The sequence below is a fragment of the Eulemur rufifrons genome, chromosome 2, assembly GCF_041146395.1.
Source record: "Eulemur rufifrons isolate Redbay chromosome 2, OSU_ERuf_1, whole genome shotgun sequence".
Lineage (NCBI taxonomy): Eukaryota > Metazoa > Chordata > Mammalia > Primates > Lemuridae > Eulemur > Eulemur rufifrons.
Window position 1 is genome coordinate 17180355 of NC_090984.1, and position 26548 is coordinate 17206902.

A 26548-nucleotide genomic window follows, 5' to 3' on the forward strand; every position below is an offset into this window, starting at 1 on the left:
GCAGTGGGGGGCCGGGGGCGATGCCGCCTGGTGTCCTCTGAGGCCCCCACACCATGGCCCGCTCGCTGACCTGGCGCTGCTGCCCCTGGTGCCTGTCGGAGGACGAGAAGGCTGCGGCCCGAGTGGACCAGGAGATAAACAGAATCCTTCTGGAACAGAAGAGGCAAGACCGGGGCGAGCTGAAGCTGCTGCTGCTGGGTGAGTCCAGGGCCGGTGGGCAAGGAGGAGGAGGAGGAGGAGGAGGAGGAGGAGAGGGAGGAAGTGGTGGAGAACCAGGCTGGGTCGGGTGTCCTCGCCACTCTGGGGACAGGGAGATCCCGGCAGCCCATTTTCTGGGTGAGCAGAATGAGGCTGCGAGAGGCCAAGTTCCTGGTCCCAGCCCTGAGCCAGGGTGGCTCGGCCAGACCTGCCCTACCTGCCTGTGTCATGGGACCGGAATGATGAGCTCAGGTGCAGCCGCCCAGGCCACCCGTCAGCCCGCAGGAGAGAGGCCGGTTCCAGTGCTCTCCCGTCCCTGCAGGGCCCGGGGCTCCCCCTCTGGTCTCTGTCTCCGTGGCACTGCTGGGGAGGCCTTGTCCAGGGTCTGTTTGGGGGCTGGGATTGGTTGATTGATTGGTTCATTCATTCATTCATTCGAGGTGTATTGAGTACATTGAGAGGGGGGCGGAGGCAGAGGCTCGGGTGGGAGGAGAGAGGCTCTGGCGTTGCTATCGGTGAGGATTTTAAGGCTCTGAGATTCTCAACTCTGAAACCTCAGGGTCTGGTGGCTCCTGTGTCTTGGTTTCCCAGCCACTGTCCCCTGATTGTGGTTCTGGCTGCCTAAGCCCAGGGACGCTGGCCTTGGGGGTCTCCTGGGATCCCTGAGCCCTGTGCTGGGGGCTAATGGTCCCAGATCTTCTGCCCTCGCGTGTGCCTGCCCCGTGAGGTCACCCTGTGGTGGTCCTTGTCATTCTGTCCTTGCTTTGCATTTCCCTTTTGCCTTTTTTTATTTTTATTTTTTGAGACAGGGTCTCACTCTGTCGCCCAGGCTGGAGTGCAGTGGCGTCATCATAGCTCACTGCAGCCTCCAACTCCTGGGTTCAAGCGATCCTCCTGCCTCAGCCTCCCGAGTAGCTGGGGACTATAGGTGCAGCCACCACACCTGGCTAGTTTTTCTTACTTTTTGCAAAGATGGGATCTTGCTATGTTGCCCAGGCTGGTCTCAAACTCCTGGCCTCCCAAAGTGCTTGGATTACAGGCGTGAGCCACCGTACCTGGCCCCTTTTTCCTTAAATATTTGGTAGCATCACCAGTAAAACCATCTGAGCTTGGAGGGTTTCTAGTTAAGAACTTAATGTCTTGAATAGATATCTCTATTCGATGTCTTTAATAGATTGGCTGCTATTATATTAATGTATGATATATTAATATGCCTTATTCATTATTTTCAATACATAGGGCAATTTATGCTGTCTACTTCTTCTTGAGTGAGCTTCAGTCCATTGTGTCTTTCAAATAATTTTGTCCATTTAGTCTTAGTTGTCAAAATTATTGGCATAAAATTGTTTGCAATGTCCCCGTGTTGCTGACTGTAGGATCCGTAGTGATGGCCCCTCTTTCATTCTCGATAATCTGTCATTTGTGTCTTTTCTCCTTTTTTCTTGATCCACCTGGCTAGGGGGTTGTCAGTTTTGGTGATCTTTCCTTGCACAACTCAGGTTCATTTGTCCCCACCCCAGGGCCTTTGCACTTGCCGTTCTCCCTGTCAAGAGCTCTCAGCATCACCCCAGCCTTTGTAGGGCTGGCCCTTCCGTACCATAGAGGTCTCAGCCCAAGTGTCACCTCAGAGAGAAGTTTTCTCCAGCTACCCTAGCTATGAAGACAGCTCTGTCATTCCCCGTCAGCCTCCTCTGATTTTTCTCTGTAGCCACCACTAGTGGATGTCCTTACCCACTCCTTGTCCCCAGCATCGGGGACAGGTGTACAATGAGCCTGACACACGGTGGATGTCCCATCGATGCTTTAGGGATGAGGGAGTGAATGAGTCCTGTTTCAGAGCAGATGTTCCCCGGATGTTGTGCCATATCTTCCTGCACCCGGGAACGCCCTTCACCCACACCCCGCTGAGCCCTGCTCAGCTAGCCCCACATCGGGACGCCCCTTCTACCGATGTGGGGTGGGGGAGACAGTCTATGTCCCCAAGTGCTGACGGTGGCACCTTGCGCTGTGGTTTAGGCCACCCTGTCCTAGCCCTGAGGGCTGCCTCTAAGCCTCCCTCTCTTCTTGGAAACAGGAATCGAATCCAAAAGTTCTTCCTTTCCTGGAGACGGCTGGTCCTTCTGAGGAACGGGACGGGGGGAGGGGTGGGTCTGTCCCTGACAGGAAGTAAACACCATGAGACAGAACAAAGGCACTACAAGAGGCAGCTGTGTCCTTAGCACTCTGAGACAGTCCTCCCAGGACCCCAGACGGGGAAACTGAGGCCGAGAGAGGGACAGCAACTTGCCCAAGGCCACACAGCTAGGATGGAACCTAGAATTCTGGTTCCACAGTCTGTGGCTCCTGACTGCCCTGGGCGTCTGCCCCGGGGGGAGAAAAGCCACAAGATCCCAGTAACAGGTGGGGAAACTGAGGCTCAGGGAGGCAGCAGAATTTGTCCGGCCAGAGCAAGACTTGGATGCTGAGCCTCTCGCCACCTGCTACAGCTGCCCGGGCCTGGCCCCGTCTCCCCGGGAGCCCCGTTTCCTGGGGAGGGTGGATCCCCTGCAGATGGCACGGCTCGGGCTGCCGTGTGGTGGCCAGGGCTTGGCACGGCTCACCCGGGGCCTGCCTGGCATCTGCCCAGTTCCACTTCCTCCTCCATGCTTGGGAGGGAGGAAGCTGCCACTTCCTGTCTGGGCTGTGCCGCCTTTGGGGGGGGTCCTACAGCAGCCCGCTGCCCCCGCTTCTGCCGGGAGCTGTGCGTGGCGGGGCGGGGGCCCTGGAGAGGCCCCAGAATTCCTCGTGACTCCAGGATGGCATCGGGCTGCAGAGAGGGGGCTTCCGGGGGAGTTTTTCAGACTTTTGAGTTATGACCCATTCATGAGTCACAACATCCATGTGGGTGGCAACCAGGACTATTTTTTTTTTTTTTTTGCTTTAATGAAACAGAAGAGAAGAGGGTAGAAATATCTGGGCATCACAGCAAAATAAAGTGAACTGTCACCTGGGGAGACTTCAGTTTGTTCTCTGCACTTCTGGGGGGACTTGGGACCTGAGAGTTGGAAGGCAACGGGGAGGGAGACATCGCTGGCCAGCCATCTCCACGCCGCCTCCCGCAGCACCCAAAGGAGCCATCTCGCTTCCCGGTGTCTGCGGGAATGTCACATGAACTGACACTTGGATGAGGGTTAAGTGGCTCAAATGGCTGCACCCCATTTTGTTGGGGAAGGACTCGTAGGGACCTGAGTTGACTCTCTTGGTCTTCCAATTGCTGGGGGACCCTAGGCAAGTTGCTTAACCTCTCTGATCCCCTGTGTCTCCTCTACCAATGGGAAGCAACAGGAATCTATGAGGATGGACTGAGGATACAGAGTCCCTCGGCTCAGGGCCTGGGAAATGGTGGAAGTTAGATGGTACTCACTGTGCTTATTATTAGTAGTAGTAGCAGTAGTATTCAGGCAGGGGAACTTCCAGGTTTAATAATTTAAAAGCCCATAGATTAGGAGGCTGAGCCAGGAGGATTGCTTGAGCCCAGGAGTTCCATAGCAGCCTGGGCAACATAGTGAGACCCCATCTAAAAAAAAAAAATTTTTTTTTTTTTGAGACAGAGTCTTGCTCTGTTGCCCAGGCTAGAGCGCCGAGGTATCAGCCTAGCTCACAGCAACCTCAAACTCCTGGGCTCAAGCAATCCTCCTGCCTCAGCCTCCCAAGTAGCTGGGACTACAGGCATGTGTCACCATGCCCAGCTAATTTATATATATATATTTTTTAGTTGTCCAGCTAATTTCTTTCTATTTTTAGTAGAGTCAGGGTCTCACTCTTGCTCAGGCTGGTCTCGAACTCCTGAGCTCAAACGATCCTCCCACCTCAGCCTCCCAGAGTGCTAGGATTACAGGCGTGAGCCACCGTGCCCAGCCTACAAAAAAAATTTTTTTAAAGTTAGCTGGGCGTGGTGGTCTGAGGCAGGAGGATCACTTGAGTCCGGGAGTTGGGGCTGCAGTGAGCTATGATGACGCCACTGCACTCCAGCCTGGGTGACAGAGCGAGACCCTGTCTCAAAACAACACAATAAAAATAAGATAAAAGCCCCATAGATTCTGGACTCAGAAAGAGCTGAGTTTGAATCCCAGCTCAGCCACTCAGCAGTGTCATGATCCAAAGCTATTCCCTCCCCCAAGCTGAGACTCAGTTTCCCCATATGAGAATGGGGCAGAGAGTCATCCCCCCAGTGTGGGGCTCCCTGGAGTCCAGCTCTGAGCAGCCCCTGAGCGCTCGGTCAAGTGTGAGTGAGCTCACGGCCTCTTCTTCCATCCCCAAATCGCCAAAGCTCTGAAATGTGGAAAGATCCCCCCGTTTCTGCACGGGAGCTCCCCGGGAATTTGCAGGAGGATGTTTGCTTATCTCACGGACTGTCCACATTCCTGAGTACTAGTGAGTTTGTCTGTCCCCATCCTCAAATGCCATAAATTCCAGAATCCGAGACAATACGACGGCCCTGTGTCGGAGAGTCTCAGATAGTGGACTGTAAGGTGTTTTTGTTTTGTTTTAAGGAAACTTCTTGTTTTGGAATAATTTCATTTTTAAAAAAAAATTTTTTAATTGTTTTTAGAGATGAGGTCTTGCTCTGATGCCCAGGCTGGAGTGCAGTGGTGCAATCATAGCTCACTGCAGCCTCCAACTCCTGGGCTCAAGCGATCCTCCTGCCTCAGCCTCCCGAGTAGCTGGGACCACAGGTGTGCACCACCACACCTGGCTAATTTTTAAATTCTTTTTGTATAGATGGGAGTCTTGCTCTGTTGCCCAGGCTGGTCTCTAACTCCTGGCCTCAAGCGATCCTCCCTCTTCGGTGCTGGGATGACAGGCGTGAGCCACCACCCCCGGCCTTGGAATAATTTTAGATGTACAGAAAAGTTGCAAAGATAGTGCTGGGTGTCCCCATCCACCCCTCACCGGCTCCCCGTCTCCACAGCATCTCAAATAACCACCGAGCGTTTGTCACAACGGGGCAGTTAACGTGGGGACGTGACTGTCCACGGCCCTTAACTCAATGCCACACTTTATCTGGATTTGATCAGTTTCACCTCTCCGGCCCGATCTCATGTCACATTTAGGGCTTTTGTCTTGTTTTGTCTTTCCTAACTTTTTTTTTGAAATAATTTCAGGCTTATAAAATAGTTGCACCCGGATTCTTTTGCAGATGTTAATATTTTACCAGATTTCTTTTATTCCCTCTCTGTCTGTATGTAGATAGATACACACATATTGATACACTATATATAAGCATGTATGTGTATACTTATCATTTATGTAATACATGATCATCTCTGTAATTTATTTACGATATATTTAATACACACGTATATATTTTTTTCTGAACCCTTTGTGAGTAAGTTGCAGGCCAGATACCTTTTTGCTCCTAAATGTTCAGTGGCTTTGAGTCCCGCCAAAAGCAAGAACGACAGGACCTCGATCAGACACGGCGCCCCCAGCCAGCCTGCAGGCTCGAGTCCCATTTTGCCGGTTTCCCCAAATTCCCCACGATCGTCCTAATTTACAGCAAGAGAAACGTCTTCTTCTTGACCTCCCAGCCCAACAGACTTGACCTTGGCGAGTCTAAGACTCATCCCAGACCTGCCCACTCAGCCCTCGGACGTGCAGAGGGCCCCGGGAGTGACATGGGAAGGCCCCCCCCTCCTGTCCTCCTCCCGCCGGCCACCTGGCCTCCCAGCCTCTCCTCCTGTTTCCTCTTTGTGGGCTCCGGCCAGGGCACCCCTTCCCTTTTTCTGGTGTTCCAGTTCCTTCCGCATGACCCCCACCCCCACCTCATCCCGGGAGGCAGAAGGAGGCCCATATCCCCTTCCCATCCCTGGACAAGCCAGTGTCCCCCGGGAGCCATGCGGGCTGACAGGGTGCTGGAGGAGCCTCCTGGCCCCCCACCTCGCCCCTGGCATATCTTGCCCATTTTACAGATGAGAAAACAAAGGCCCTAGACAGGGAGGGACTGTTGTGGGATCTCAGAGCTCAGACAGCAGGGAGCAGCGCCTGGTCCTGGAGCATCTAGTCGCAGGCTTTTGAGGATTCCGGTATTATGATGGACCTAGGGCCGGCTCCATGGGTGTGCGACCCAGGCCGTCCCACGGGCTCCAGGCTCGGAGGGCCTGAGGTTTCATTTGCGCCCGGCCCCAGAAATTCTGTGGCTGGTTCTGCTAGGGCCTCTGCCCACTGTGTCCAGTCCGTCAGTGACACCACGTCTGTTCTGTCTCCCAAATATGTCAGGTATGTCCACTTCTCTGCAACTCCACTGCGGCCGCCTGGACCAGCTCTGTCCCCTCCTCCTGGTCCCCTCCCCACTCCCTGCTCACCCCCCACAGCCTGTCCTCCCCTAAGCTGACACCAGAGGGTGCCTGTGAGCACCTGAGTCAGGGCCTGTCCCTCCTCTGCCCACAGCCCTCCATGGCTCCTACCCTCCTGGGGGGAGAAAAGTTCCAAGTCCTCCCAGCAGCCCACCAGGCCCTGCACAACCTGCCCCGTCCCCTCCCTGCCCCCCCTCCTCCCCGTCTCCCCACCTCACTCTGCTCCAGCCACACGGGCCTCCTGGCTGTGCCTCCAACACGCCAGGCCCATCCTGCCCCAGGGCCTTTGCACGGGCTGGGCCCTCTCAGCTCTTGCCCTGAGAGAGTGACCTTCCAGCCTTCAGGAGTCACTTCCTCTGAGAGGACTTCCTTGACTGCCCAGCTACTATAGTCGCCTAATTATTCTTTACCCAATTTCTCCATTTTATTTCTTCCATTGAAGTTTCTCTACCTGAAATTATTGTAGCAAACAATTATTGTTGTGGTGAATAATAATATTAATAGCAAAGGACACTTGGGCAGACCATGGCTCTGCCAGGGGCCAGTCTCTGTTGCAACCACCGGCTCTGCCGTCAGAGCACAAAAGCAGCCCTGGACACTGCGTGAACAGATGACCCCGGCCGTGTGCCAATAAAACTTTATCGATGCACACTGAATTTCATATCATTTTCACGTGTCAGGAAGTATTATCTGGACTCCTTCCAATCATTTAAAAATACAAGAACCGTAACCCTAAAAAGTATCAGGAAGGTAAAAACTTGCTGGGCCCTGTGACAGCAGGCGGGGCTGGCTTGAGTTGGCCCTTGGGGTGGAGTTTGAGCCCCCTGCTGTGAGCGCTTTGCAGTGAGTTCATTTGACCTTCACTGGGGTTTAGCAGGCAGGGCCTCCTGTGGTCCGCATTATACAGATGGGGAAACTGAGGCACGAAGTGGCAAAGTCACTGGCCTGGGGTCACAGAGCGAAGCCTAGGAGGCCCGGCACTGGGTTGGGGGTGTCCGAGCCCCTCGGAGGGCTGAGCGATTTGGTGGCCTCGTCTCCCCAGGCCCTGGCGAGAGCGGGAAAAGCACGTTCATCAAGCAGATGCGCATCATCCATGGCGCGGGCTACTCGGAGGAGGACCGCAAGGGCTTCCGGCCCCTCGTCTACCAGAACATCTTCGTGTCCATGCGGGCCATGATCGAGGCCATGGACCGCCTCCAGATCCCCTTCGGCCGGCCAGAGAGCAAGGTGAGCCTCCGGGCCTGCGGTGCAGTGCCCGGGGACCCCAGGGCAGGTCCGTGTCCCCTCAGTTGTCTGGGGAGGGAGCCCCGAGTCTCACCCCACCCTGCCGGGCAGCGCATCACCTTCCTAAAACCAGGAAGCTTCCGACGCGTCACAGCCAGTCCACGGACGTCAGGGCTGGTGGTAGCAGCTGACGCTTTCCAGACAGCACCTGGCATGTGCGGTGGGCTCGGCGCATCTCAGCGAGTGGTAGGATTATTTCATCTGCACGCTACCCCTTTCCAGTTCGTGCCATCGCCCCATTTATAGAGGAGAAAACAGAGGCTCAGAGAGGTGGCACGATTTGCTCAAGACACACAAGCCACAAATAGAAGTGCAAAGGCAAGTCCTCAGTATCCGACCCACCATGCTATACTGACTTTTTGAAAAAGATAACATTTAAAAAAAATTGAGATGTAACGCACACATGCAGGACAAGTCACAATGGACAAGCCCGGTGAATTGTCACAAGGCAAATGCACGCCCGTAGCCACCACCAGGGGCAAGAAGCAGAACGTGTCCTCAGAGGCCCCTTCCCTGAATTACTACCCGGCCACACACAAGGGTAACCACTATATATCCACATAGATCGGTTGCCTGGTTTTGAACTTCTGATAAATAGAATCCTACGGAATGTTCTCCTATGTCTGGCTTCTGGTGCTCAACACTGTGTTCGTCCATTTGTCTGTTGGTCTATTTATCTACCCTTGAGTGAATGTCACTTCACGTGACAATGGTAGGTTCTGAGTATAGTCTTGAAATTCACTAGTGTAAATACCCCCACTTTGTTCTCCAGGGTTGGCTGGGTGACTCTGGGTCCTTTGCCCTTCTGTATACATTTTAGTAATAACCTGTCACTTTTCTTTGTCTCACACATACTCACACACACCTTTCTGGGATTTTGGTTAGGACTGCATTGAATCTATAGATCAATTTGGGGAGAACTGACAGCTTAAAAATACTGAATCTTCCAATCCATGAACATGGTATATCTCTCCACATATTTAGGTCTTTAAATTTTTCTCTTAGCAGTGTTTTGTAGTCTTCAGTGTTGAGGTCTTTCACATCTATTGTTAGATTTATTCCTGGGTATTTGATATTTGTTTGATGCTATGGGTAAATGGTATTTATTTATTTTTTTTAATTTTCCACTAGTTAGCAGCTAGTACGTAGACACACAACTTATTGGCCTTGCATTCAGGGGCCTTGCTAAGTTCACTCATTTATTCTAATAGTCTACCTCTGCACTATTTTAGGTTTTCTGCATATACAGTCATGTCATTTGGGTATAATGGCAGTGTCATTGATTCCTTTCCAAACGTTATACCTTTCATTTCTTTTTCTTGCCTTATTGCACAGGCTAGGACCTCAGCACGGTGTTGATTAGAAGTAGTGGGAGTGACATCCTCATCTCACTCTCAGTCTCAGAATGAAAGTCTCTTGCCTTTTTAGAGCATCAAAGGACCCACACTCACTTCATTAAAATCACATGAAGATCTATTCGGGGTCTACATTGCATATAATTTTTATTGTGAATTTTTAAGAGGATGCTTCCTCTAATTTTTTAAAATGATTATTGCTTTTGATTGTCTATATTTTTTCAAAGCTTCGGAGGCAGTGTATTTCCAGGCTATTTATCAGTTTGCTAAGGCTTCCGTAATGCAGTACTGCGGCCTGGTGGCTCAGACGACAGAAATGTATTTTCTCAGAGTTCCGGGGTTGGAAGTCTGAGATCAAGGGGTCAGCAGGGCTGGTTTCTTCGAGGCCTCTCTCCTTGTCCAGTGGATGGCGTCTTCTCCCTGTGTCTTCAGGTGGTCGTCCCTCTGTGTGTGTGTGTCCTAATCTCCTCTTCTTATCAAGATGCCATTCAGATTGGATTAAAGCCCACCCTAATGACCTCGTTTTAATTTAATTCCTCTTTAAAGACTATCTCTAAATACAGTCACATTCGGAGGTGCTGGAGGTCGGGACTTCAGTGTGTGAATTCGGAGGGGATGGGGACACAGTTCAGCCCGTAACAGGCTGCCGACATTTTTATAGGTCCTTGGTCCTGCAGAGAGGTTATTCGGGGCGTTAGCCAGTCCCACCCACAGTCACCTGTTGGTCATACCCGGTACCGTTATCAGAGGAACGCGATGCCCTGTGCAGGATGCGGGCACTGCAAAGAGGCAGACGGGGGTGTGACAGCCTCAACTTCCTTTCTTCTTGGCCCCATTTGGGCCACTCTGGGCCTAGCCCCCCAGGCTGGTGCAGAAGGCCTGAGCCCTCGGAGGCTGCGGGGAAGAAAGTGCTGGGGCCACACTCTCCTGGGCCACCCCCGCCCCGCCCACCCCAACCATGGGCCTCCACAGTGGTGGCCTTCTGTGCCTGCCTGGCCCGATGCAGCGGGATGGCCGAGTTGGCCCCTAATGAGTCTTTGGTCGTGGGATCCCAGATTCTACCCAGGACCCCATACTCCTTTGGCACGTCCCCATCCAAAACCCATCCAGAGAATGGGGTTTGGGGCCAATGCTTCAGAAATGCACATATAACAGCCGCCCACCCAAACACACACGTGCACATGCACACATGCACACGCACACGCACACACATGCACACGCGTGCACACACAGGTGCGCACAAACCCACACACATGCACACCCACATACAAAAACACACAACACACGTACAGAGAGGCACGCGCGCGCACACACACACACACACACACACACACGGAATCCATCGCAGAGGTCTGGACAACGCCTGTGCCTGGGTAGATCAGAGGCTGCTCTGGGGGACGAAGGGGCCCCCCCGGGGGACTCGCACAGGGCAAGTTGCTTCATTGCCTCGGTTGCCTAATCTGTAAAAGGGGGGACGACCTTAGAGACGCACCTCCCGGGAGCCAGTGTGTGCGGAGCCAGCAGGGGCTGGGCGCTGGGGAGCTCTGGGTCCCTCTTGGTGCCGTTTTCATCCCAGCCCTGGCTGGGGCGAGCACATGTGCCACGGCCGCTCTCTTGTGCTGGGATCTGCGCCTCCCCTCTGGACATCAGTGCGGGACCGGATGGGGACAAATTGGAGATGTGTGGGGCGGCCAGGTCAGGAACAGAGGCAGGAGGGAGAGAATGTGTCTCGGGGGGGGACGAGGGGGCCGTGGAGGTGTCCGGGGAGGGCGGCCCTGCCCCGACAGGCTGGCCTGACGTCCTGTCCGTCCCTCCCCAGCACCACGCCAGCCTGGTCATGAGTCAGGACCCCTATAAGGTGACCACGTTCGAGAAGCGCTACGCGGTGGCCATGCAGTGGCTGTGGAGGGACGCCGGCATCCGGGCCTGCTACGAGCGCCGGCGCGAGTTCCACCTGCTGGACTCGGCAGTGTAGTGAGTCGCGTGGGCAGGGCCGGGCGTGGGGGCCAGGCTGAGCAGCCGCAGGACGGTCCCCGCTGTGGAGTGCTGTCCTTCCTGGGGGGACCCTGTTCCTGATGTCACGCCAGGGTGATTTGACAGCTGGGAGGCTGTTCCCAGGCTGTCACAGTTCCTGGGGAAGTTTCCCCTGGCTGACAAATCTCCAAGGTGACACCATTTCCCAGCAAGGCTGTTCGTGACGTCACACTTTCCTTGGGGTCCTGCTGCTCTGAGTGCAGCCGCTTCCGCTTGGCTCTCTGCCACCTCAGGGGGGAGCTCCGGGGCCCCCTGCAAACCCCAGAGACCTGGCCCCTCCCAGGGAGCTCTCCCGCCCCAGCAGGGTCCTCCCGCCCCAGCTGGGCCCTGCGTAGGTGTCTGCAAAGCAAGGGGTACAAGGCCGGGCTCAGGACTTCTCGCCCCACAGCTACCTGTCCCACCTGGAGCGCATCACGGAGGAGGGCTACGTCCCCACGGCGCAGGACGTGCTGCGCAGCCGCATGCCCACCACTGGCATCAATGAGTACTGCTTCTCTGTGCAGAAAACCAATCTCCGGTGAGTGAGTGCTCAGCCAGCCCTGGGCATGGGGGGCGAGGGGGGGGTGCCCACGGTGTGGGGGCTGTGGCAGGAGCGGTGGGGAAGGCTTCCTGTAGGAGGGGCAGAGGAGTAGGAGTTTCTTAGTCAGGACTGGGAACTGGAGGAGCCCAGAGTGAGACACTGCAGCTCCAGGAGGGGAGATCTTCCTGGAGGAGGGGGCATGGGTGTTGGGGTGTTGAAGGATGAATAGGAGTTCACTAGTCCCAATCCTTGAGGGACTGCTGGGGAGGAGGAAATAGAGATTGTGTGGTCAGGGCTAGGCTAGAGGGATGGATTTGGGGTAGGGGGAGCGCAGAGGGTCATTCCTGTAGTGGTTAATTTCAGGGTGGAAGGTGCCGGATGTAGGAAACTCAGGAAGAAGCAGGAGCCATGGGCCAGGCAGGAAGGGCTGGTAAGGGCCAGGATGGTGGGGCTGCAAGTGAGGGACAGTGCAAGAATTGTGTCTGGTGTGGACTGGGGGTGACGGGGTGAGACGGGGTGAGTGTGGGGTCAGAACAGAAAGTCTGAAAGGACTCCCGAGTCCCTCGTCGAGGTGATGGGGGCAGACGTTGGAACCAGTGGGCTGGGGGCGGTGAGACGATGAGGTGCTTCGGGGCAGGCTGAGTCTGAGGGCCGGGGGCAATTGGGGGGGGCGGTTGGCCAGATGCACACAGGCCCGAGTGGAAGACAGAGGTGTGGGCGGCCAGTGCAGCAAGGGGTCATCCGACACAGCGGTGGCTAGTGTCAAAGGTCAAAAAGAGGTCAAGAAGACTACAGTAAGAGAAAGGACACGGGTTGGCAGTTACGGGGTCGTCGGTGACCTTAGCAAGCTCCCTTCCCATGGGCTGGTGGCAGGGAGCTGAGGTGGGGTGCAAGGAGGTGCCCAGAGACAGGGACTGTGTTCAGCCCACCCCTGCCGGGTCCCTCCTTTCCCTGGGTCCCCCAAATGTACTGCTCTGGCCTCCACAATAGCCCTAACCAGGAAAGTTCAGAGTTGGTCTGTTCACCACGGGTCTCCTCCTCCAGGCAGAGATGCCACGAGGTTGGGGGCTCACTTCGATTCTCCTGCTTTGGTAGGGTCAGCCGGAGGTCAGAGGGGAAGCTGGCAAATGGGGTGGGTGGGTAGAGAGATGAGAGGGGAGGGCTGGTGGCTGGATGAGTGGGCGGGTGGCTGGCTGGCTGGGTGGGTGGATTAGTGAGTGGATGGGTGAATAAATAGATGGATGGGTGTGTGGGTGGATAGATAGGTGGATGGGTGGGTGGATGGATGGGTGGATAGATGGGTGGGTGAGTGGATGGATGGATGGGTGGATGGGTGGATGGGTGGATGGATGGGTGGGTGGGTGGGTGGATGGATAGGTGGATGGGTGGGTGAGTGGATGGGTGGATGGGTGGATGGGTGGATGGATAGGTGGATGGGTGGGTGAGTGGATGGGTGGATGGGTGGATGGGTGGATGGGTGGGTGAGTGGATGGATGGATGGGTGGATGGGTGGATGGATGGATGGGTGGATGGGTGGGTGAGTGGATGGATGGATGGGTGGATGAGTGGATGGATAGGTGGATGGGTGGGTGAGTGGATGGATGGATGGGTGGATGGGTGGATGGGTGGGTGAGTGGATGGGTGGATGGGTGGATGGGTGGGTGAGTGGATGGATGGATGGGTGGATGGGTGGGTGAGTGGATGGGTGGGTGGGTGGATGGGTGGATGGGTGGATGGATGGATGGGTGGGTGAGTGGATGGATGGATGGGTGGATGGGTGGATGGATGGATGGGTGGGTAGATGGGTAGATGTACGGATGGGTGGGTGGATGGGTAAACGTTGAGGAGTGAAGGCTGAGGCTGGGGCAGTGCCCGGGAAGGCTGTGCCGAGGAGGTGAATGTTCTCAGGCCAAGAAGAGAGGCCAGCGAATGGAATGAGTGCTCAGGGCACACTGAGACGCCAAGATGGGAGGTGACGCCTGAGGGTCCTCGGCTGTCTCAGTCTGCAGAGCCCCTCTGTCATGTTCTGGGTGTGCGGGTTTCACGGACTCTGAGGACACAAGAGAGGGATTGGCCTCAGGGACCGGGAGACACAGGCACCACCCACAGCCTGACTGCTGAGTCACTGTCCTCGGTTTCCCCTCTCGTACCATGGGGCAAGTCCCTTCTTGCTTGCGGCTTCTGGCCCGGGCCTGTCCAAAGCCTCTGCTCTGGCATTTCCTGAGTAACGGTTGCGTCCCCAGGGAAGTGACGCACACTGTTATCGGTGACCCACATTTCTCAGAAGAGAGAACAGGAAGGCAGGGCCGTGCTCAGGTTTTTGTTGTGGTGTGTGGGGCGGAGGCTGGTGCTCTGGGCTGCGGACGGAGGGGACAGCGTTTGCCCTGGGAGCAGCCTCACTCCGCTCTGTGCGGCCACTGGACACCCCACGGCCGGCCAGAACACCATAGCCCCATTTGACCGATTTCTGGCTACATTTGGCAGTTTCCCCTGGGTCCCCCAGCCTAAGCCAGGGCACACCCCAGATCTCTCTGACCTGCTACTCTCTCCCTCGGGTGTAGACAGCAGGGAGCCTGGAGGAGGAGAAGCCTGGGAAAGCCCCGGCTCCTCCCTGCCTCTCAGTCTCCTCGTCCATAAAATGGGTGTAAGATTCATCCTGACTTTCAGGGGTGACATTATAACCTACAAAAGGCATTGGCCCAGGGGTTGGCAGTGGTGTGATCATAGCTCACTGCAGCCTCCAACTCCTGGGCTCAAGTGATCCTCCTGCCTCAGCTTCCTAAGTAGCTGGGACTACAGGCATGCGCCACGCCCGGCTAATTTTTCTATTTTTTGTAGAGATAGGGTCTTCCTATGCTGCCCAGTCTGGTCTCAAACTCCTGGGCTCAAGTGATCCTCCCGCCTCAGCTCCCAAAGCACTGGGATCACAGGCGTGAGCCACCGCACCCTGCTGCTGTTACTGTTACTGATATTGGCATATCCCCGAGGTGACCAGGGTCTGGGGTGCCACGTGGCAGGGTCCTGAGCTCTGAATGGGGGCCTCCTGATTCCCGGCAGGATCGTGGACGTTGGGGGCCAGAAGTCAGAGCGCAAGAAGTGGATCCACTGCTTCGAGAATGTGATCGCCCTCATCTACCTGGCCTCGCTGAGCGAGTACGACCAGTGTCTGGAGGAGAACAACCAGGAGGTGAGAGGCCACTGTCTCGTCACCTCCCTCGCCCTGTCGGCTCCTCATCGGAGCAGGACGCTGTCGCAGAAGGCGGGGTGTCTTCGTTCTCCAGCAGAACTGAGTGTGCCTGGTGTGGCTTTGAGCTTGACCCAAACTGTTGTTACACCCCCAGAGGCGGACCCGCAGCGACACACACACACACACACACACACACACACACACGGAAATTCCTGTCCACACCAGGGAATACGCGGGCTGTTGTCCCACCCATTCGTAGGCACATCCGCGGGTGAGTGGCACCTACGTTCTCAGTCACACAAGCACACACGTGCATGAGGGGACACTGCGGCCCCGGGACACGGCCACCTGCACCCACACAAGCACAGCCGTCTCAGGGAAAAAGAAAATGGGTCTCCCCGGGCTGCCACGGCTTTTGTGATCGTGAACTTTTCTCCCAATTCTCTTATTTAACACCCAGGCACAGAGGTCGGGCACAGTGTCACCTGCGAGGCGTGGATTTTGTGGGTTCAAGTTCCGCACGAGACGCTTTTGAGCTCTGAGAGTCAGATGTTATAATTTTGACTTTCAGATTGAATCAGACAGAACGAATTTCAAGTCACTCTGACATAGCTTGTCCTTGAATCCGGCCACGCGAGATGAACTCGTTTCCTGGGGCTGTCGTACTAAATCTGCGCGGACCCGGTGGCTTAAACGACACATATTTATCCTCTCACACTTGCAGAGGCCGAAGTCCAAGGTCAAGGGGTGGGCAGGGCTGGGTCCCCCTGCGGCCGTGAGGGAGGGTCTGTCCCAGGCCTCCCCCAGCTCCTGGTGGTGGCCACATCCTTGGCGTCCCCTGGCATGTAGACGCATCACCCCGATCTCTGCCCCCATGTTCCTGGCGCTCTGCCTGTGTGCACGTCTGTGTCCAGATTCCCCGTTTGTAAGGCCCCCAGTCATGGGACCAGGGCCCCCCTACTCCAGTACAACCTCCTCTTAACTAATTCCATCCGCAATGACCTAAATTCCAAAGAAGGCGCCATTCCAAGGTCCCGGGGGCTGGGTCTTGAACACATGGATTTTGAGAGGACACAATTCAGCCTATAACACAGGACATTCAATACCTCACTGTATTTACATGTGACTAAACTACACACAGTTAGGAAAAGATTCTAGACATCCGGGTGCCCCCACTGACACAGACACGGGACTTCATGCCCTCGGACCCGCCTGCCTGGCCACGCACAGGCAAAGACGCGAACAGGTGTGCGCTGCATCTGGACATGCAGTGATGTGACGCTCTCAGGGCAAACATTCAACCCCCGCCGTGGTCCCCAGCCACGGCCCGGGTCGGCCACCCCGTGCTCAGCAAGGCGGCCGTGCAGACGCGGCAGGCTGCGCAGGCTGAGGCCGGGCGCCCTGGGAGTGGCTGCTGTCTCAAACGACCACAAACGCAGGTCGTTCAAACCACAGAAACTGATTCTCTCCCAGTCCTGAGGCCAGAAGTCTGAGTTCAAGGTGTGGGCAGGGCTGTGCTCCCTCTAGAGCCTTTTCTGGTCTGGCAGCCCCTGGCGTCCCTTGGCTTGCCACCGCATCACTGCAATCCCTGCCTCTGCCTTCATGGGGCCATTTTCCCTGTGTGTCTGGGTCCAAATTTCTCTCTTTTTTTGTTTTTTTAAATTTTCTAAGTAGACATAGGGGTCTTGCTGCGTTGCCCAGGCTGGTCTCAAACTCCTGGGCTCAAGCAATCCTCCCTCCTTGGCCTCCCAAAGTGCCGAGATTACAGGCATGAACCATCACGCCCACTCTAAATTTCCCTCTTCTCACAAGGACATCGGTCATTGGATTTAGGGCCTGCCCTGCTCTAGAATGGCCTCATCTTAACTAATTATATCTTCAAGGACTCGTTCTCCAAATAAGGTCACACTCTGAAGTTCCAGGTGGACATGAGTTTTGGGAGGACACTCTTCCCACCAGCGCATGCACAAAACCATGCCGGGCACACCCAGGCAGCTGGTCACACTGAAGTGTGGGCACACCCCGTCAGACCCAAGCCCACACAGGGGAGGATCTCCGGTCCGAGCCGGCCGATCAGAGCACTGACCCACTTCTTCCCCGGACGCAGAACCGAATGCAGGAGAGCCTGGCCTTGTTTGGCACCATCCTGGAGCTTCCCTGGTTCAAGAGCACATCCGTCATCCTCTTCCTCAACAAAACAGACATCCTAGAAGAGAAAATCCCCACCTCCCACCTGGCTACCTACTTCCCGAGTTTCCAAGGTGAGTGCTTCTAGAACTTTCTATACCCATTGCCTCCCAAAGCAGCTTCCAAGAGAGATGCAGACCAGGCCCTACCTCCAAGTGGAGTCACTGGAAGTTTCAAATAGGGTCAGAACTGTACACACCTTAAACATTTCATTTCGCACTTGTTGGCCAACCTTTGGGATTTGGGCCAAGATCTTTGGACTGTGGGTTTGCCCTGGAGACCTGTCCTCAGGCATGTCGGGAAGGTGTTATCTACCATTTCCAGCACCTGCCTAGGTTTTGAAAACTTTTCTTTTTCTAATCTTTCATAGTCATCTCAGCTATACCCAATTAGACAGCAATTTTTGTTTTTGAATCCATGACCGAGCTTTTGGCAATCTTTCTGAAGCACATGGCTTTGTTTTCATAGATAACAACAGGCCTCTTTCATGCAGCCCTTGCAGCTAAGAGGTTTGTGTCATGTTTCATTCAGCTGCGTATTGATCAAGACACGTACAACTGTCACAAAAAGGTCTGGGAACAAACCTTTAGCACATCCAGAGGGATCAAGGGCCAGGCCAACTAGAGCCAACGTAAAAGTTGGGTGGCTTAAAACAACAGAAATGGATTCCCTCCAAGTTCAGGAGGCCAGAAGTTCAAAATCAAGGTGTTGGTGGAGTCAGTTCTTTCTGGAGGCTCAGAGGGAAAATCCACTCCACACCTGTCTCCCAGCTTCTGGTGGTGGCCAACTACACGTGGCGTTTCCTGGCTTGTAGGCACATCAGTCCAACCTCTGCTTCATGGTCACATATCCGTCTTACTGCTGTGTCCTCTCTTCTCCTTATAAAGCCACCAGTCATTGGATTTAGGGCCCATACTCCAGTATAACCTCATTTTAACTTTACTAATTACATCTGCAAAGATTCTATTTCCAAATAAGGTCACAGTTTGAGGTTCCAGGTAGACATGAATTTTGGAGGTGTACTATTCACCCCAATACACAAGCAATCATAGTAGATGAAGCCCTTGGCCAGGCGCGGTGGCTCACACCTGTAATCCTAGCACTCTGGGAGGCCGAGGTGGTTGGATTGTTTGAGCTCAGGAGTTCGAGACCAGTCTGAGCAAGAGCGAGACCCCATCTCTACTAAAACTAGAGAGAAATTATATGGACAACTAAAAACATATATAGAAAAAAATTAGCTGGGCATAGTGGTGCATGCCTGTATTCCCAGCTACTCGGGAGGCTGAGGCAGGAGGATCGCTTGAGCCCAGGAGTTTGAGGTTGCTGTGAGTTAGGCTGATGCCATGGCACTCTAGCCTGGGCAACAGATTGAGACTCTGTCTCAAAAAAAAAAAAAAAAAAAAAGATGAAGCCCTTAATACATGCTTGCCACTGGGTTAATGGTCAGTAAACATAAGCTTTGGTGAAGTCACCAGGGTTTGACCCCTGGCCTTGTCACATCTTGGAGCCCATAAAACCAATTTTAGCCAATTTTATCCACAAGACTCAGGGTCTGAGAGACAGATGTCAAGTTCTTCCAGGATGGTGGTCTGGGACTGCCCCCCTTCCCAGATGCGCAATCCTGGGAATCAGCCCATGGCTTAGAGAATTTGGGAACAGGAAAGGTGGATAGTTTTTTTTTTGTTTTGTTTTTTTGAGGCAAGGTCTTGCTCTGTCTCCCAAGCCAGAATGCAGTGACATGATGTTAGCTCACTGCAGCCTCAAACTTCTGGGCTTAAGCGATCCTACCGGCTCTGTCTCCTGAGTAGCTGGGATTACAGGTGCTCACCACCACACCCAGCTGATTTTTAAATTTTCTGTAGAGAAGGGCTCTTACTATGTTGCTCAGGCTGGTCTCAAACTCCTGGCCTCAAGTGATCCTGCCACGTCAGCCTCCCAAGGTGCTGGGATTACAGGTGTAGGCCACTACACCTGACCAAGGTGGATAGTTTTGAGGGGATTTTTTTCCAGTCAGGTCAAAGAGAACCCCATGACTCATCTTTGTCTCCCTGTGGCCGGAGCACCCTTTGCCAACTGCTAGCTCTTGGCCCTTCCCTCCTCTGTACTAAATAATATTCGTGACAATAATAATAAACCAATAACAATAGCTAACACGTCTACCACACTGGTGGGAGCACTCTACATGGCTTGTTCAATCCTCCTTTAAAAACCCGATGCAGTAGGACTTATTCTTCTAAGCATTACAGAGATGGGGAAACTGAGGCACAGAGTGGTGCAGTCACTTGCCAACAGTCACACAGCCAGTGAGTGGCAGAGGCTCGATTTGAACCCAGACTGTCTGGACCCAGAGCCAGAACATCAGCCTTAAGGGCTGTGCTACTCAATTTGTTAACCGCCGAGTCCTTAACATAATATGAAACCCTACAAACAACTCTGTGAGGTCTGGGACTGTTCTGATCCCCGTTTTAAGAATGAGGAAACTGAGGCCTACAGAGGTTACAGGGATTAATATATTAGATAACTCAACTCCTGAGTAGCCAGAGACAAGCCGAGGGTTCTAGAAGCTCTTAATTCATGTTGTGCTTTCAGTACATATGTACTGAGCTCCCTGACATGCCTCATCAGTGCAGCCACCCAAGCTGACTGTGGGGACTCCCGTCCTCTTCCTCGGCCTGTTTCCCCATCTACCCAGTCCCAGGAGGTCTGTTTCTGCAGCTGCAGGCTCCCAACCAACCCCCAGCTCCAAGCCAAGCAGACAGAGGGTCTCTCTTTAAGACAGTTCTGCCCCAAATCCCAGAGCTGAGTCTCATTGGTCTGTTTCAGGTCACATGACTCTTCTGAGCTCCTCCTTGATGCTCCCATTGGCTGGGCCCGAGTCATGTGACCAGCCATGAAAACAAAACATGGCCTCAACCTACAGGAAAGATGGCGGGAGTGGTGGTCCCTGGGGCCTTTCCCGGTCTGGTTATGGGGAAGGGGGTATGCAAAGCCCCCCTAGGACCCAAGACAGAGGGTCTTGACCCGACTCCCCTCCCAACTCCTTTCCCCAGGCCCCAAGCAGGACGCAGAGGCAGCCAAGAGGTTCATCCTGGAGATGTACACCAGGATGTACTCCGGCTGCGCCGACGGCCCCGAGGGCAGCAAGAAGGGCCCGCGCTCCCGTCGCCTCTTCAGCCACTACACGTGCGCCACGGACACGCAGAACATCCGCAAGGTCTTCAAGGACGTGCGGGACTCGGTGCTCGCCCGCTACCTGGACGAGATCAACCTGCTGTGACCCAGGCCCCACCTGGGGCAGGCGGCACCTGCGGGCAGGTGGGCGGCAGGGGTGGCGGTAGCGAACCCCAAGGGCCGCCCGCCGCCGCCCCCTCTCTTCCCCGCCTCTCGCCAGTACAGCTCCCCACCCCATGCCGGTTCTCCTTCCCTTGCTTGACTCAGTTTACCTCCTTTGAAAGGGAGGGAGCAAAACGGCCATTTGGGATGCCAGGGTGGAGGAAAAGGGGAAGGAATGAAGGGATCGAGGACTTGGGTGGGTGGGTGTCTTTAAGGAGCCCCACCCCCGGGTATATCACCTGCTGGGCAGGGGTCCGGGACCCCTGTGGGTGATGCACACGCGGGGATTGGAGTGAGCCTCGGGCGCCTTCAGAGTGGACTCTGGCGCCCCCTGGTGGACAGCAGGAGGCTCTCCCTCCCGGAGGCGGGGCCCCGAGACCCCCACTATCCCCAGGACCCGGCTAGGGCCGGGACTCCACTTTGCCAGCGGGAAGAGTCCCGAGGCTCAAGGTGTGTCGCGCCCGCGTTTACAGACGAGGGAAACCGAGGCCCACAGGCATCCTTCTCCTTCCCAGACTGGGTGCTGGGCAGGCTGCATCTTAAATGCATGCAAAACGTTGTATTTATTCCCTCACCCTCAGCGGGGCCCCTTGCGGGGTGGACATTAAAGACATGACATCCTGGAGGCCTGTGATTTCTTAGGGGCTGTGTCGCCAGCGTCATCCTTCTACGCCCTAGGGACCAGCGGTTGTAGGGAGGGGTGGGTAGCAACATGGGGTAGGAAGGAAAAAAAAAGTTCTTGTTGTCCGCCCACCTGTGCTTGGCACCGTACCCAGAAGTATGGGGGGCTGTGCTATCTGTGAGCTCGGAGATGGAGTTTGACCTCTCCCCCTGGCTAGGGGGCACTTCTGAGCAGATCACTGGGTTGCTCCTCACCCAAAATTCCAGCTGTGGCCCCCACCCGGCTCTAATGAAGTCTCTCACCATCCTCAGGGCAGCCCCATGCGGTGCAAGCCGTTTCACCCCCATTTTACAGATGAGGAAACTGAGGCACAGAGAAATAGAATGACTTGACTAAGGTCACACACCTGGGAGGTAGCAGAGCCAAGAGCCTATTCATTTGCTTTTACTTAAAAAAAAAATAAGTAAATAAATCAGGTGCGCCTACAGTCCCAGTTGCTTGGGAGGCTGAGGCGGGAAGATGGCTTGAGCCCAGGAGTTCCAGGCCAGCCTGGACAACATAGCGAGACCCTGTAAAAACTTTTACTTTTTTAGAGCAGCTTTAAGTTTACAGAAAAATTGTGAAAATATTCCAGAGAGTTCCCATATACCCCACACCCAGTTTCCCCCATGAATAACATCTTAGGGTGGCACATCTGTTTACAATCAGTGAGCCAATATTGATATTTTATTGTTAACTATTCTTCATTCAAATTTCCTTAGTTTTTCCCTACTGCCCTTTTTCTGCCCCAGGACCCTACCCAGGCACCCTAGTCATATTGGATTAGGGTCCACCCTAATGGCCTCATCTGAACTTGATCACATCTGCAAAGACTCTATTTCCAGATAAGGCCCCATTCACAGGTACCAGGGTTTTACCTCGAAAATATCTTTTGTGGGGCGGGCAGCACATTTCAACCCATAACAGGTGTTTTGTAGAAAGGCCCCTCAATTGGGTTTGGTCTGATTAGAGTGGGTGACAGGTCTGGGGGAGGAAGAGGTCAGAGGTGAGGGCTCTCTTGTCACACCCTACCGAGGGTTAGTGCTGGCAACGTGACGTGTCACTGCCGGCGTGAACCTTGATCACCTGGCGCAGGGAACACAGGTAGTCATCCAGCACTTCTCAAAACCTTTTTATCATGGAAAGTTTCAAACCTAAGAAAGCTGGAAGACTAGTCAGACCTGCATTAAGACTTTCATGGGCTTCCTCTTCCATAAAAAAAATTAAAAATTAGTTTTTACAACTGTGTTACGACTGGATTTTATGAATGAAATCCATACCTAGCAGGGTGTGGTGGCTCACGCCTGTAATCCCAGCACTTTGGGAGGCCCAGGCAGGAGGATGGCTTGAGCCCAGGTGTTGAAGACCAGCCCGAGCACCATAGCAAGATACCATCTCTACAAAACTAAATTTTTTAAAAACAAAAATTTCAAAACAAAATATACAATTCAGTGGCTTTTAGTAGTATTCAAAGAGTTGTGCAACCATCACCACAATCAATTTTAGAACATTTTTGTCACTCCCAAAAGAAACCACAACCCCACAAGCAGTCCCTCCCCACCCCCTCCCCAGCCCTTGCCAACCACCAATCCACGTCCCATCTCTGTGGCTCTGCCTGTTCTGGACATTTCCTATAAATGGAGTCTCACACTGTGTGTCCTTCTGTGTCTGGCGTCTCTCACTGAGCACAATGTCCTCAAGGTCTGTCCACGCTGTGGCCTGTGTCAGAGCCTCGTCCCTCTTCATGGCTGAGTGATACTCCAGCGTGTGCATGGACCATGTTGTGTTGATCCATTTTCTGTCAGCGGACAGTGAGTGGTTACCACTAATGGGCCACTGTGAATGGTGCTGCCGTGAACATGGGTGTGCAAGTTTCTGAGTGGACATGTTTTCATTCCTCTTGAGTGTGTGCCCAGGAGTGGAATTGCTGGGTCACGTGGTAAGATCTCTTTCACTGTGACCCAGGTTTGGCCAGAAGCAGCTCCTTCAAGCTGGCTCCTGTGTCCTTTGACAGGTCCCCATCCTGTGAGCACTTCTCGACTCTCGGGAATGCCGAGATGTTCTGGGGATCATCTATGTTCTTCCTGCTCCACTGCTGGAATCACCATTTCTTCTGGGAGCCCTGGGTCCTTATTTTTAGTGGATTGAATGAGGACATAGATTTTTGTTTAAATCTCGAGTTCCCGCTGATACTTGCAATCTTTTTTTTTTTTTTGAGACAGAGTCTCACTCTGTTGCCTGGGCTACAGTGAGCGCCATTGCGTCAGCCCAGCTTGCAGCAGCCTCAAACTCCTGGGCTCAAGCGATCCTCCTGCCTCAGCCTCCCGAGTAGCTGGGACTACAGGCATGCACCACCATGCCCGGCTCATTTTTTCTGTATATATTTTTAGTTGTCCAGCTAATTTCTTTCTATTTTTAGTAGAGACGGGGTCTTGCTCTTGCTCAGGCTGGTCTCGAACTACTGAGCTCGAGCGATCCTCCCGCCTCGGCCTCCCAGAGTGCTGGGATTCCAGGCATGAGCCACCGTGCCCGGCCCGATACTTGCAATCTTGTCCCCCCCCCCACAGGGCTCTTTCTTGCCCTCTCCCATTTCATAGTTGCTCTTTTCTCTCTCCCACGGAAGACCCTACTTCCTACACAGACCTCTATATTTGCCACTTTGCGGAGTCCCGCCATACAAATGATAATTTCAAAATTGCTACCCTCGTACAACTCCCAGGGACGAATCTGCTGCACAAAGCCCAACATTTCTTTGCAGTTCTTTTTGTCTTCACAGTGAGTCATGTGTTCGAAAGTTCCACGGGCTGGTTCCTTTCCATCTCTGTGTGGTCACGTTTCTCATTTGAAATACAGTTGGGTTTGTTTCCCAGTGATATTCCATCCGAAAGCTTTTTTCTCCATCCTCGATGGTTCCATTTTATTTTTGAATATAGAAAGCACTAACGGGGCTTAAAAACTACACAAAGAGGAATATTCAGATCAGATCATTCCCTCCCGTTTTCCATACCCTCTAGGGAACCAATTTCAGTAGTTCCTGGCTTAGTTTTCCTGTGTTTGTTTGCAAAAACAAGCATTCTTTATTTCCAAAAAGGTAGTGTACTACATATACTCTTGTGTACTTTGCTGGGTTATATTCCCACGTAATAACATGTCCCGGAAGCCACTCCATAGCATTCACGGAGAGCCTCACTGTTCTTTTGCACGGCTGCGTAGTATTCCTCTCTGGGCTGCAGCAGAACGTAGACATTTGGGTGGCTTCTAATGTTTTGCATTTACAAACAGCACTTCAAGGCATAAATAACCCTGTGCACATGGCCTTGGTATTGTTAGAGCCCTGTGTTCAGGGCGGATTTCTAGAAGGGGGATTGTTCTTCTGCAGTGTGGGCATAATTGTGAGATTAAATAAGGTATAATGCACATACCACCTTTCCCCTAGGAGATGGGTGACTAATTCATTGGGGAAGGTCATTGTTGGACAGCTTCACCTCAAGTTAGGCTAAACTCAGGATTTGGGCTCCACCAGGGTCAGGGCATAGTTTGGGGTCAGAGCTGAGCCTGGGATCAGGGCTCAGTCTAGGATGGGGGCTCAGCCTGGATCAGGGCTCAGTCCAGAATCAGGCATAGTTACCAGGTTGGCACTTGGATTGGATGGGGCTCAGCCTGGATCAGGAATCAGTCTAAGATTTGGGTTTAGCCAGGGTCAGGGCATAGTTTTGGGTCAGAGCTGGGCCTGGGATCAGGGCTCAGTCTAGGATGGAGGCTGAGCCAGGGTTGCAGCATCTCTTCATGTAGGTGCCTGAGCCAGGTGGTCCTCGTGTGGCCACGACTAAGGCTCGGTTGCCTGCTTGGCAGGGTGGGTCGCGGCAGGACCTCTCTGCTTGTCCCCTCCTGGTCCCACACCCCAGCTGCCTGGTCCCGCTCCCCACAACCTCCTCACCCCACACCCCTCTTCAGAGCCCTTTCGCTTGGTCACCTCCAGTGACATGACGCAGCTGCCTCCCCAGCCAGCGCCTTGTGCCCAGCTTCTTTGCAGCTGCCCGGCCCCAGAGCAGAACAGGAAACAAGGGGGTTGACAGGGGCCTCAGCTGCTGGCTGCCTTCAGCCCCAGGCTCCTGCCCACCCTGCCCTGCATGGGGTACCCAGCTTCTAGGGGAAATACTATAGCCGTGTGGGACACCTGTGTCCCTCATGGGGTACCTGTGTCTTCATGGGATCCCTGTGTCCCTCATGGGATCCCTGTGTCCCTCATGGGGTACCTGTGTCCCTCATGGGGTACCTGTGTCTTCATGGCATCCCTGTGTCCCTCATGGGGTACCTGTGTCCCTCATGGGATCCCTGTGTCCCTCATGGCATCCCTGTGTCCCTCATGGGGTACCTGTGTCCCTTATGGGGTACCTGTGTCTTCATGGCATCCCTGTGTCCCTCATGGCATCCCTGTGTCCCTCATGGGGTACCTGTGTCTTCATGGGATCCCTGTGTCCCTCATGGGGTACCTGTGTCTTCATGGCATCCCTGTGTCCCTCATGGCATCCCTGTGTCCCTCATGGGGTACCTGTGTCTTCATGGCATCCCTGTGTCCCTCATGGCATCCCTGTGTCCCTCATGGGGTACCTGTGTCTTCATGGGATCCCTGTGTCCCTCATGGGGTACCTGTGTCTTCATGGCATCCCTGTGTCCCTCATGGCATCCCTGTGTCCCTCATGGGGTACCTGTGTCCCTTATGGGGTACCTGTGTCTTCATGGCATCCCTGTGTCTTCATGGCATCCCTGTGTCCCTCATGGGATCCCTGTGTCCCTCATGGCATCCCTGTGTCCCTCATGGGGTACCTGTGTCCCTTATGGGGTACCTGTGTCTTCATGGCATCCCTGTGTCTTCATGGCATCCCTGTGTCCCTCATGGGATCCCTGTGTCCCTCATGGCATCCCTGTGTCCCTCACGGGGTACCTGTGTCTTCATGGGATCCCTGTGTCCTTCATGGGATCCCTGTGTCCCTCATGGGGTACGTGTGTCCTTATGGGGTACCTGTGTCCCTCATGGGATCCCTGTGTCCCTCATGGCATCCCTGTGTCCCTCACGGGGTACCTGTGTCTTCATGGGATCCCTGTGTCCTTCATGGCATCCCTGTGTCCCTCATGGGGTACCTGTGTCTCTGTGGGATGGATACCTGTGCCCTCACGGCACACCTGTGACCCTTCCAGCACACCTGGCTGGCGGAATCGGTGTGGTCAGTCCTTCCCCAAGACCATGGGCATCACTGTCGGGAAGGCCAATGACCGCATGGGCCCGGGGTGGGGGAGGGGCAAGGCCGGTGGGCCTGGCTGGCCCCTCCCTGCTGCTCAGTGGGCCCAGGGGTGGCTGCGGTGGGAGGAGGGGCCCCTCAGAGACACACTCCTGGGCCACACTCACAGCTCTGGGCCGTGAAATAGTCTCCAAACCACCTCACACCCCAGAGC

At 54.3% G+C, this 26548-nt stretch overlaps 1 protein-coding gene across 1 annotated transcript; it reads left to right on the forward strand.

Moving 5' to 3' along the window:
* Window positions 1-53: 53 nt before the first annotated feature.
* Window positions 54-21037, forward strand: GNA15 (G protein subunit alpha 15). The gene is made up of 7 exons (XM_069480721.1): window positions 54-198; window positions 7576-7760; window positions 10992-11146; window positions 11595-11723; window positions 14784-14913; window positions 17021-17174; window positions 20151-21037. Exons 1-7 carry the CDS (start codon window positions 54-56, stop codon window positions 20375-20377), a joined length of 1125 nt encoding a protein of 374 aa, XP_069336822.1. The 3' UTR covers window positions 20378-21037.
* The last annotated feature ends 5511 nt before the right edge of the window (window positions 21038-26548 follow it).

Bases quoted from the DNA above. Each gene is read 5' to 3' on its own strand.
- GNA15 (XM_069480721.1), top strand. From the start codon at position 54: ATGGCCCGCTCGCTGACCTGGCGCTGCTGCCCCTGGTGCCTGTCGGAG. The intron at 11,147-11,594 runs GTGAGTCGCGTG...CTCGCCCCACAG, and splicing joins CTGCTGGACTCGGCAGTGTA to CTACCTGTCCCACCTGGAGC. The intron at 11,724-14,783 runs GTGAGTGAGTGC...GATTCCCGGCAG, and splicing joins GTGCAGAAAACCAATCTCCG to GATCGTGGACGTTGGGGGCC.